This window comes from Xylocopa sonorina, chromosome 11, assembly GCF_050948175.1.
Source record: "Xylocopa sonorina isolate GNS202 chromosome 11, iyXylSono1_principal, whole genome shotgun sequence".
NCBI classification, from domain to species: domain Eukaryota; kingdom Metazoa; phylum Arthropoda; class Insecta; order Hymenoptera; family Apidae; genus Xylocopa; species Xylocopa sonorina.
Window position 1 is genome coordinate 7457557 of NC_135203.1, and position 12979 is coordinate 7470535.

The window sequence follows — 12979 nt, forward strand, 5'->3', positions numbered from 1 at the left end:
GCTCTTACGATTATTACTTTTGCTTCACCGTAGTTGGATTATTATCGCTGTTTGATAATATATCGTTGCTGTAATTATTGTTAACAATTGTTGAGATTGGTATGATATAACTATACGAGAGGTTTACTTAGAGTTGAGTTTATATTGTGGTTCGATCGTTCGAGAGGTGTAATTAGTGGAGGATAAAAGTAATAACGATGAGAGCGTGATGTTTAGTTGTAAGAGTATGTAGGTTAAGTTTATTGTGTGACGGGATATATGATGACATCGAACAATTTATCGTGTGTTCGACTCATTTTTGCATATTTGCGCTTTCTGACTATGTTTATTGCCTCTTCAGATATGTATCAAATTCTTTATCAGACTATATGCGTATACGATTTACATTGACGTATAAAAAAGTTACGAATTACTACTGTTAAATTGTACATGATAAGTATAGAAAAATATGTCGTGGGCCGGTGTTTACTTTTCCTCGGTAGTCGTCTCTATTTTGACGGGTTTGCTCGCGGGTTCTCCAGTTTTCACGATCTCGATGAACCGTTCGCCTCCGCTAGGTGTTTCGCCCTGAAAAAAGAAAGCAAACGGGGGGGCATAAGAAATTTTAGTTCGTTAGATCATAAGAGGAGAGAGAACGAGACGAATCAACCAGGCTATTTATCTATTTGTTTTTATAGTGCACCCTACGGGGTCGGTGCTTGAACAATCCGTACGCAACCATAATTTGGTCTGATTAGAGTTCGAAATTTCCTCACATTTTGAACAATTTGAGAAGAGCACTTCGAGATACATGAATTAGGTAAGCGGTCGTTGAACCGACAGTATTTCTATCCTACTACAACCTTAACGTTAATATTAGTGAGCAGAAAATTAACATTTAGGGCTCATAGTGTCGCTACCGAATTATTTCGTACGAAATAGTGCCATAAATCGAACGCGTAGCTGTGCAAAATTTCGCTGTGCTTGAAACTCTTTTCGTGCAACTTTGAATCCGTTCTCCGGGAAACAAAATGGTGGAACGTAGCGCCACTCTAGCCTGCACTATGATTTTTCTGTATACCACTTACATAGATGTCGCCACTAGTAACCGCCGCGTTTAATAGGATCTATACAAGCGTATTTTCACGATGTCTGCTCAATACTGAGAGGATCGGAAAGTACCGATTTTTTTTTTTGCATCGATGAGGAGCACTCGTTAGTTGAATCTTATCGATTTGAAACTACTTCGAAGTAGCCTTTGCCAGTCGCGATTCCTGTTTCTAATTCGCTCTATCGGCTGTGTGCTTACGATTCGATCGCGATTCGAGTCGTTCAGCGATAACGTAGCTGGATCATTGTAGATCGATCGATTCTAGAGTCTTAGTTCTCAACGATACCGTAATCAAAGTAGATAAAACGTTTTTGATACTTCTACGAATGTGCCTCATCCACGTGAAAGTCTTTAATCCAGCAAGACGTTCTTTTTATAGTTTAGAGCAGACTCGTAGTTTGAGATCGAGAATATATCGTCGCCACCATCTTCTCTAAACGAATATCTACAACAAGGGCACACGGAACGTTGGAATTGAAAGTAAAAAAAAGTACACAAAGTCAAATATAAAACAAACATACAAAAAATATAAAAAAATACAAAAAAAAAAAAAAAATACAAAACGAACGTCTAGAAAGAAAAGAGAAAGAGAGAGGATCCATTTTACTAGGCGCTCTCTAGCTTTGCGAAACAGACAGGCGAATCCACTGCTCGGATTCGCCGACGAGCGCCTTCTCGTTACCTTTTTGGGTGCCGTGATAGTTAGGACGCCATCCGAAGAAAGGCTCGAGGTAATATTGGTCACATCGTGAGATGAGGGCAGGACGTATCTCCGCACGAAGTGTCTGCTGACGAATCCGTGTTCGTCTTGCCTCTCCTCGTGTTTGGCTTCGACAATAACGTTGTTACCGACCGTCTTCACCGTGATCTCTTCCGGTGAGAATTGTTGAACGTCCAGTATTACCTGCATTCATATATAAATTCAAAGCTATCTTAGTGAATGTTGATTATTAATTGAGACTGAACACATAGAAACAGGTAAAACAGAGCGGAGGTTAGAGATCAGGAGCGAACGGGATACAATAATTTTTCTGGGAGCACGATGTTACGTGTGATCGATACGATATGTCACAGAGGCTTTAAAAGAGACCCGCACGACCATTGAAAATATTCCACATCAGTTTCGGGCATCCGCACGTCTGTAAACCGCTGACTTCTGCCATCATCATTTCTATTGCGACAGTTAAGTATCAGGCTTTTTTACACATCATCGAGAGAAAGCTACCTCGTTTAAGTTATCGCTGCTTTAAGCAGGCGAAGGCAGCTTCGCCTGCCTTCCACCATCACCACCACCACCACCACAACCATACTTGTATAAATTACTCGTTAGCCTGTCTACACTTCGAGTTATAGTTACGTACTCGTCACGGCCGGAGGAAGATCTAGGTCCGGTTGGATACGATAAATAAAAAAAAAGACAGTCGGCTCTCTTAGCTACCATACGCACAACCGTTTCTAAAAGCGAAACATTAAACAAAAAAAAAAGAAAAGAAACGAAAAGAATACCAGACAAAGTAAATTAAATAGTAAACACGACGAGAATTCTAAAGGAGAAAGAGAGTAAAGATCAGGGAAAAGTAATATCGCGAGAAAGAAATCTGTTCTTCCGAATTATCCGCAAAGTAGCTTCTAATCACGAGGGTCGTTTCGGAGTCACATACAGGACATGCGAGCACCGTAGAGAAATGCAGTTCTGATCCAAGCTCTCACCATTTTTTTCTCACCCGTCGCTAAAGCGTTCTGCTTCCGTTTACCAACCACTCAGCTTTCATGTGATCGTCCGTGATCCCGCGGTCCCGATTTTCAGCAGCCGTTTAAAAAAAACCCAGCCGCCGTGCGAGGCAAAGCCGGGAAGATGTAGCTGCCGAGTGCGCCTACCTGTGTGATGTCGTTCTATTTTTTTTTTTTTCATTCGCGGCGAGGCATGTTGGCGGCATAAGATTCTCACGGGCGACCGGGAAAGCGCGGCACGCGCCGGTTTTATTATTTTGGCACACGGTCCTATCTCGTGGTTAGCAGCTTCACTTTGACACAGTAGCGACAGAAAAAGGGGGAACACGTTGAAAGCGGCGGAGAAAAGGCGAACCGTGGTTCCTCGGGGGATCCTCGCGTGATCCTGAGACCCGGGGAGCTGTCTCGCAAGGTTGAACACACGTAGAGATAGAGATAGAGAGAGAAAGAGAAGAAAATCGCGTAGGCGATACGCACTACCGAGGCCATCGCTGTTCTTTTTTTTTTCCTACCACCCCCTCAAACCACAGCCCCCTCGTATCTCGAGCAGAGTTAGAAAGAGACCAATACACACACACAGACCTGAGAAATCTCGAGTGCTGCTGCATATTGTATAAAGAGAGTAAGAAAGAGAGAAAGAAAGGAAGATAGAGAGAAAGAGTATTGCGCGCCTGCATTTTTGTATATACATGAAATTTCGTATTGAATTGTTTTCTATGTTCTTATCGTTGATGATTCGAGAAGCATTTATTTTTATATAGAGATTATTATATATAGCGAAAAGAAAGATCCGAAGGTTTTTAAGGGAAAGCCGTTTTTTAGTCCGAGAGCGGCGCCCCCGTGTCAGGGGGGGTGCTCCCACACATCAACACCGACACACCACCACACACCTCTCCACACTTGTATCTCGGTTCTTTCTGCAAACGAAGATAAAAAAAGAAAAAGTATAAAAAAAAAAATAATAACGAAACAAACAAAAGAAGACTGATATCCGCGTGACACGATCCATTTTTCGGATTTTAAAAGAGAAAAGTCGTCCCTTTTGAATACTTAAATATATCTGGCATCGTTTGTTAAACGGAACGACGATTCCTTTCCTGAGAACAATTACGAGAGAAGGATAAGCGCGCGACGCTCCTCCGGGAGCGTTGTCGGGCGGACAAAACCAAAAAGAAAATAAAGAAGAAAAAAGGAGAAATGGCGAAAGCCGGTTAAACTGTGATTATAGAAAGGAACTTCCGGTATAAAAAGCGTGTCTGTCAGGAAATAATCGCGTGTTCGATCGGAGTGTACAAACAAATTTCTTTTTCTACGAATTTTAACGATTTTTCGCCGCTCGAGTCACTTTTTGGAAACGGAACAGAGCAATTTTCGAGACCTGACTTAATCCCACCAAAAGATAAAAAAGCCAAAAAAAAAAGAAAGAAATCCACCTTTTAACCCCCCTCTTCCCTAAAGGGAGGGGGTTCCCGTCTGAACAAACCAAGCAACCAAAATTCTAATAGTCCCGAAAAACGTTCCGAATTTTTAACAGCACTACGCGGTGCTGCGAACCATTTGAAAAAAAAAGAAAAGAAAAGGAAGAAAGAGAGTGAAAGAGCTGAGAAAGCTGATCTCTGAGACTTCTCGCGTGTCGCAACCGGGAGAGAATTAATAATGCAGCCAAAAAAGAACATACCGAGGAAAAGCAGTAGCAGTAGTAATAGTAGTAGCAGTAGTGGCAGAAACAGAAATCGGTTTTCGGGCCTTCTGGTGTTCCAGTTTTTTCGTTCGTTTCCTTAATTGTACACCCCCGAAATTAAGACCGTTCGTCTGTTACTTTGCTCCTTCGATTCCAGTTGCTTTCAATTCCATGATCACCAAACGGTTTCGTTACGACACTCCTGTATTGAAACGTTGCGTTGACTCAGTTATCTTTCGAGTATAGAGATACTTGGTCCCTTTAGTTAGCGTTCATTTTTCTTCTCTTCTTTTCTTTTTTTTTTTTTTAACTTTTTTTTCATTTGGTTCCAATTACTTCAGTACCTTCTCTTTCTACCCTTTATTGAAAGTCGTATTTCGTTCCCTATTTTTTCGTATACCCTCCACCCACGCGTCTCGATTCGTTCGTTCCACCCCCATCCCTTCTTACGAATGCGCTTCTTTTATCCCGGTCCCCCCACCCCTTTCCTCACGTCCCTTGAATAAAATTTCTTTTTAGGTCTTGAAAATAATATTCGATACCGCGAGATCTCGTACCATCGGAAGAGGTCTCGCCTTTACCATCCGTTCTATTGATTTTCCTAGACACACGCGTAAACGTACGCGTAAAACACGTTCCGTAGAACTTTAATCGACGACACCTATGATAAAAATCGATAAAACGATACAAACGTAAAAAAAAAAAGAGAGGTTTATCACTTTAGATTGTCTCAGCCTAAGTTAATCGACTGTTAATCCGCGAAATAGTGGAAGGAAATATTTCGCTCACTGTATCGGAGAACTCCAAATGCACGAATATTAGGCCAGTAAATGTCTAGCAGTTCTATCCAGTATATAAAACGGAAAAAAATGATTAAACATTTAGCACGCGGCGATATCAAAATAACACAGCGTATTGTTACACGAAAAGCTTCCGAGTAATATCCCTAATTAAACCGACAGTTACTAAGTTACAGAACGGTCATTTAAAAAGCAGACGTACAGAGAGAGAGAGAGACGTAAAAAGCAACTTGTACTCGGTGTTGAGAGGCAGTAAATTAGAGAGAGAGAGCGAGAGAGAGAACGAAATAGAGGAAAGGAACGAGTGTGTGCAAGCGTGCATCGAACTTTTCTTAAAGCTCGAGAGGTTGATAATATTCCAAGTGTTTTATCCAGTTAGACACGTGGTCAAAGAGACAACATTTCTAATTCTACAACGTTTTGCGATATTTAACTGTATATATACGTATATATAAACACATATATTATATATACATACATATATTGTATAGAGAGTGCCGTTTTTAACAATGAATTTTTGGACGTTCGCTTCTTTCGTGATCGGTTTTTTCATCGATATCCTCTTGATAAGCACCGTTGCTTCACTAATCTAACTTACGACGTAAAATAATCGCTTGTTTGTACCTATATCGTTTTCCAAGCTTTCACCTCGACTCGCAGCAACTTGAACGTCTAATTTTAACGCTCGACCCCACGTTTAGCAATAATTACCGTTTTCGATACTCTGAATCCGTTCTAATTCAAGCATACCCGGAGCCGACTTCCTTGTAAATTAACTTTACGTACAGTTAAGACCAACAACGGCTATCCCATGACTTCCCGGTGGCCGCCGGAAGTCGTGGGATAGTCGTTGTGAACGTTTCGTGGTGCTACAATAAACTGTCAAGGAGTTCGTCAAGGTGACTTCCGGTGAACCTTCAAAATCGATCGAACAAAACAGCAATACAAATTATAGAGCGTAAAATAAAGGAAAAAGAAGGGAAAAAATAAAACTTCAACGAATCTCCAAAAACATCCATCGGTATATAATAAATAAATCGTAGAGTTGCTCCAAGTCGCGGCGCGTGTATTCGCGTATTATATTTGTAGCTACGGGACTGGGCGGCTCGCACGATTTTTGAGACGCGCAAAGAAGCTTCATCCAGAATTAACGAATCAAATTCTCTTTCAGTACACACTGTATAATATTAATCAAATTTATTGACGATAATAAGCCGAGGTATTCGAGAAGTGATTATGAAAGTATCAGCCATTGTGACCGAATAGAGACAGAGAGAGAGAGAAAGAGAGCGCGTATCGAATTCTTCCCTTCGCCTTCGCTGTTCGTTGTCACTTCTTCGACCACGTTTTTCGTTTTGCAATCGAGTTAACACCGCGCGCTAAAAGGCTCTCTCCGAACTTTTCCTTTTTTTCGAACCCTCCCCTCTTTCGAGGGGAGGGTGCGGGTTCTCCTCCACCCTTGGGTGGTGGGATTCAACACTCGAACGATCATCACGTTTAGCAGATTCTCCATTGCAGTGCAACGCGTTTGCATATCAGGGTTTACGTACGAAGGTTCCCGCAGTGACGATACAGAGTTTAAGATCGAACCGTGCCATACGCTCCTCCTCGAATAATACGTTCTTGTAACGATGTACGTACTTGGCGATCGACAACTTTCAGAGACCATTAGAAGACTCGCATGAGCGTCCACCAGTAAAAGAATTACCAACCCAGATTGCGTCGAGGAACATCCGACGAGTTCGATACGTTTGAGACACCGCTTGCTTAGCCCTAAAATCGGCATCCAACCGAAGGAGACCGACTGTCCACCCCTGCGCAGACTCATCCGTTGCAAGCATACGTAAAAGTAGCGTCAGTCGGTATCAAGACCTCCTCTGGATCAGATCATCTGAGAACGCGTGCCAGCTAAATTGTTTTCGACACCATCCAGCGAAAGTCTCGAATTCGAAGTTGATACACACAGAAGACCAACCATCCCCCTGTAATCGACAGTCTCGTCGACGATAGGGTAAACTTTTCTGAATCGTAACTCGGTAACCGGTTACTGGCATCATTCCATTCGGTGATCCGACATCTAAACTAACTAACAGTAGTCTTCCAAGGGATCACTTCTGACCCGTATCCATAGTTACCACTCGAAACAAAAGGGTAGTTGCAACCGCACCTATTGTCCTCGGGCAATGGGTGTGGTTCGGTACCATCGAGTGATAACTATGGATATGGCTCGCGATTCTCTGTCACAAGCAATAGTTCTCACCAACAACACCTGAATCGATTCTCGCGTAAGAAGAAAAACGACAATACTAACGACAGCAATACTTCCCACGTTCCCTGTTCCTCGGAAAATTGATAGCGAGAAGTAGAGTCGACGAAAATGGAACACCCGAACACCCCCCGTCTTGTCCCACTCCGATCATTCGAGGAACACCTCTGAGAGCCATCCGTGAATCATCCGCGAACCATTCATGAGAAAAGCAACACAGAAGCAGACCAACGATCCAACGAAATCTTGCGACCCACGCTCACCACCCAACGTGCAACACTCCTTCCTAGGGCTTTGCAAGTTCCAATTCGATTTGTTACCCCAGGGATCACGAGGAGATTGGCGGTGATCATTTCGAAGCGAAGGTCTCTACTAACCTGGAAGTTGTCCTTGCCGTCGATCTGAATCGTGCTCGATCCGCTCGAGTGGTGACGCGTCACGTTCCTCCACGGACGGTAGTACCTGTCGCGAAGTATCGAGCGCATTGGTCTGTCGAGGCTGAGATCGGAGAACCGCGATATCAGGTCGTCTCGGTTCAGCCCCCTGGCGAAATGCTGGTCCATCAGACGGGACACAGGTCGATCGAAGTCGTCCCACCAATCACGAAATATCAACGGCACCACCGACATCTGAAAACGGTTCAAGACGAATAAAAATGAGAGATGCGAAAGCGTTTAAGCGGCAAACGTCTCGACAGTTTACGGAAGCGTCGAGCGGAGAGTATCGGTCGGTTCTTGCTTTTCGAGCCAGGACGCGAACAGACGAGAGAACGAAATCGCAGAAAATGATAATAATACCCGAGGTGGGAGGATTACTAAACACACTTTTAACCCTTTAAAATAGGAGGCGAATAGGAGTCTGGGGGGACTTAGGCTATAAGGTGTTTTCACTTATGAACGTCGCTAGGTCCAAGAGACACACTTGAGCTTAAAAGAAACAAAAACGAAAAAAAAAAGATAAAAAACAAATCATACGCGCAAGCGTCGGTGTTGTTACTACTATAATAAGGGGCACGATCCTGCAGATCTAGATTCATCTCTGTGCAACGTGTAATTAATAATAATAACGTTACTAATACAGGGAGGAGAAAATAATTACATACCTAATAACGATGCAAGAAAGATAGGACAGAGACTTATATTAGTATCCACGCGAGGGTAATAAGGGGTGTTTTCGGATCTACAGAAACGGAAGGAAATCGATGAATTCAAAGGCAACATAAAATGAAAAAATACTATGAAACGATATCGCTGAGACACCGTGAGAGTTCTTGCTATAATTACAGACTAGTATAGACTAAAATATCTCGATTCTAAACTAAGCAAACGAGCCACTATCCTCCCAAAATTATTGTTTACGCGTATCCTCGAGCGCATTTCCATCCGATATTAAAATAAGTATTATTCGCACGCACAACAGGCGATCTTTAGGGAGCTATAAATATTAAAACGCCGTTATTAGCGATTCGTTTCGAATCTTTTTCGCAATGATAATCAATAATTCTTATTCTCGTACTGGAGACGGATAACTGACAGCGCAAACCGGACACTATTATCTCTCGTCGTACCTCTGAAGCGCGATATACAATTCAATAATCACCATCGACGTAAACGTAATTCGACTATATATACATATTGCAGATAAATCGCGAACTAATTAAACACTCGACTAAACAACCGAGGCATTAAAAGAGTCGAACGAGAAACGAAGAAAAAAAAAGAGTCACGAATTTTGATCAATCGAACGTGAATAGGGGCGGAAAATTGAACGGGGAAAATTTGACACTCGAAACAAGCGCGACGCGCGCGTCGATGCCGTTCTCAATACACACGAGACTTGCGAGAGACATTCGTGACATCGAAAGCGACGAAATTTTTCTCGGGTAGAGCGCAGTAGACTTTACGTGAACAGCTCGCGAATACGGAACTAATTTCTATCTAGGATCTAGAGAGACGAAGAATAAAAATCAAGAACAGTTCGATGCTAGGGGAGAAAAGACGCGGATGTATAATTTCGAAGAGAAGTGGTTGCTGGAGTCGCGTCGTCTATAGTTTGTAGGCGTGTTGAGAGGGATAAGGATAGAACGAAGTAAATAAATAACTAAAAAGCAAAAAAAAAAAAAAAAACAATTAATAAGACACTGCATTTCCATCGAATACGCATAATGTAACTTTTGCTCTAGCTTTAGGTTACACATAGGAGCCTAGGTGTTTTTAGGGAGAGGACGTGATGAGCCATGTTTCTAGGAGTAGTCGATGCATATTTAACAGAGAATGGCGGAAAGCTGCATAGAGATATTCCGATCACGCATGCGAAACGTTAAGATCTGGATCATAGCGGTACGATAGATGTTACGGAGGACAATGTGGTTTTTATACTCGTTCGGAACTCTGATCGAAGGACATAGCAATCGCGTTAAGTTCCTTGATCTGTAATCTCGGCATTAAAACTGTTTGATAAGAATAATTTCCACCATCGAAATACAACACTCGAACGCAAAGTAAATAAATTAATAATATACCGTCGGAAAGAGTTAGAGGAGCGAGAAGATTGTTAGGAGGAAGACGAAGAAGAATACGTAGCGTCTATACGCGTTTAGGATGTCTTTGGGGACGGGGAAAGTTTAGGGTTGTCCGTAGAGGGAGAAGAAAATGGGGTTTATGGTGTATCGTAACTACGAGACGATTGATATACACTTAGCTATTAAATCATGCTTTTCGATTATCGTACTTTAAAATATGATAAGTTAGTCCGCTAAGTTTCCAACTGGTAGCTATTGCTACCGTACAATTTCGACGTTACGAAAGAAAACTCTACTGTATCCTCGATATATTCATGCGCGAAACTCTTGTTAGTATTTACTAAGGGAAGGTAGCGTGTATCGTATATACGTGGGTGATAGGAGAATGATTCTTGATTAAAAAAAAAATAATAATAATAATAATAAAAAACCAAAAAAAAAAAATAACGAAGCAGAACCGAGAACTATTAAAACGTGTTAGTCTTTTTCGCAATTACGCCGCGCGTCGATCGCCATTCCATACGCGCGCGAACAAATAAATCGACAAGTCGTACAATCGAACCACGAGACGTGTGAAGGTGGATAAGAGGAGTAATAAAAGAAGTGACATAGAACCGATCCTAGGTTTAAGATTCTACACTAACGTTAATCGGCGGATTTAGCTGATACGCGCACGCTTTCGGACGGATAAGAGGCGTGCAATAGATGTCGTGCACTAGTCCTTAAGTACAGCTTAGGATTCCAACTATTTTAGGTTACTATTATACTTCACGGTAAGCGGTACTGTTACGCGTTTTTCGATACTTTTCCTATTTTCTTTTTTTCCTTTGCCCTTTCTTCGTCCGGCGAAAGTAAGAACGCAGACCGATTCACTGATAATGAAACGACGTATGCGACGGTACGAGAGACGATCGCACGGCTAACGAGCACAGCACAAAGCTTTCAAACAGATCAGAGTACTACCGTGATCAATGATTTTTGGGGACGTGAGAGAAGAGATTCGTTGAAGCTCGAGCAAAGAACAACGCACACCTTTGAAATCCTTTTCTTCTTTTTTCGTCACTTGTAGAAGAAGTCAGCGAGTAGAGCTGAAGAGAAACGGTTCAGGGACACGAATTTCGACTATCTGATTCAGCCGCGGTAACGCGAGACGCTTAAATAGGCACCCTCGAGGCGCCCACATACGGGAGAGAAACAGAGAGAGAGAAAGACAGAGGGGGCGAGAATGAAGAAACCGAGTTTTCGGATACTCCCACGATTGTTCACGTGACGTTTACTCGACTCTCGTCCAGAAATACCACTCGATCGAACGTGTATTAAAACGAGGAGGGGCTGAATTTTCAAGAGCGCGTAAACTCGGCCCGTGATTCACTGTTTTCTGGATAATTTTGGCACGCTCTGTGTGGAACACTTCTGCATCATCCCTCTCCACCCCCTTCGAAATTCGAGGAGACACTGCATTGCTAAGCCCTGACTAAAAGGAGTCCATCGGTCGGTGTGATTCCTATCCGCGTTTCATTTCGCAAAGGCACAGTTTCCCAAGGCAAAAGACCGCCATCGTCCTCTTTTGGGGGGGAAACGTCTCGCCAAAAACGACGCGGCGTCACTCGCCGTTTATTCCAACGTCACCCTTCGGTGTACGCCTCGTGATTACATCCTCGAACGTAAAATTAACAGTGTCGATTCGGACCAATCGTAGACGCTGGTGCTATCGTACCTCCAACAACCGAGCAAAGGTGGTGAGCACGCGTCGATTCGAGGTTATCCACCCGATCGCGCGCAGCGCCAGACATCTATCCCCTTTCGATTTCTTTTCGATGGGAAGCTAACCAGTTCGAGCTGCGTTAGAGAAGAAAAAAAAAAAAACGCGCAAGCGTGCTTTTTTGAACGGCTTTCGGGCGAGGCTTGAAATGTCCTGGACAAACTGGTTCCTGAGGTAGCGTATGGGGGAAGAAGCTCTTCGAGCGAATGTCTCGTCACTGCTCCCTCGAGAAAAAAAGGGTAACTTCGGGAAGGCGCGAGGACGCTCGACGAGCGTCACCTCGCGGCCGCTCCCCTGAAATTCCTCCCTCGATATCGATAATGATCTCCGTTAACGGATGTGTAATGTATATTTAACGTGTGTGTACCTTTTCGCGATAGAATTAGCGCGCGCGCAGCACCGTTTCCGGTCTCTCGTGTCCGAACGGTCGAGGAAGCGCGCGCGCGTCCTCTGCCTGCGTTCCTCCGGAACGATAGGGGTGCCTTTTGACATCTGAACGCATATAATACATATACATTGCATACATATTATACGAGATGCATAATTATGTCTAGGGCGTGGATTTTAAATAAAAAAAAAAAACACTTTTTTCACACGAACGTTCCCGCGAGGTGGCGACAAACGTGAAATAAAGTGGAGCTAAAGAAAACCCGACGGGTCTCGAGTCTCGCGACTTGATTCCGGTCACCAAAAAAAAAAAACAAAAAAAAATAAATAAAAATATAAAAGAACAAAAGAAAAGAAACGATTAGGATATGTGTTTTTAACTATTAGGGATGGACTATTTACGGAGTTTACAGAGTAATCTCTATTATTATTGAATAGTGTGTGTATGTTACTCGCTAGGGTGTTATTTGGCGAATTTACTTCTTACTTAGCAAACAAGTGTGGATAATATTTGGAGATATTCTGTAACACAACTTATTATTCCATTTATAATAGAGCATTCGATTATATATATCCTAACGCCGTTCTAACGTCGTATTAATCACTGTAACACGAATCGGGATACAACGGTTGATTTGCAGACTCATGCAACTAACAAAACCACGACGAGTATGCTTTTGATTTTCCTTTTTTTTTTAACCCGGAAGAGAGTAGAGAACGCACGCGAGAGCGCTTGTTAGC

At 42.8% G+C, this 12979-nt stretch overlaps 1 protein-coding gene and 1 long non-coding RNA gene across 5 annotated transcripts in view; one reads left to right on the forward strand and one right to left on the reverse strand.

The window, feature by feature from the left end:
* LOC143429140 (uncharacterized) overlaps positions 1 to 12979 on the forward strand; it is a 192795-nt gene that overhangs the window by 335 nt on the left and 179481 nt on the right. Inside the window, exons 2-4 of one of the 3 annotated variants that reach the window (XR_013102505.1) lie at positions 678 to 799; positions 1470 to 1966; positions 2063 to 10090. This is a non-coding gene — a long non-coding RNA (uncharacterized LOC143429140). Of the gene's footprint in view, positions 1 to 677; positions 800 to 1469; positions 1989 to 2062; positions 10091 to 12979 lie in introns of those variants that run through there. The other 2 variants (XR_013102506.1, XR_013102504.1) reach the window with 2 other exon arrangements.
* LOC143429133 (protein lethal(2)essential for life) lies at positions 465 to 11583 on the reverse strand. 2 transcript variants are annotated; one of them, XM_076904593.1, is made up of 3 exons: positions 7946 to 8215; positions 1773 to 1994; positions 465 to 567 (listed from the first exon to the last, which is right to left on the reverse strand). In XM_076904593.1, exons 1-3 carry the CDS (start codon positions 8195 to 8197, stop codon positions 466 to 468), a joined length of 576 nt encoding a protein of 191 aa, XP_076760708.1. In that variant the 5' UTR covers positions 8198 to 8215; the 3' UTR covers position 465. The 2 variants fall into 2 exon arrangements, with proteins under 2 accessions (XP_076760708.1, XP_076760707.1); XM_076904592.1 differs by lacking the exon at positions 465 to 567 and adding an exon at positions 11122 to 11583 and having other exon boundaries at positions 1399 to 1994; positions 7946 to 8197.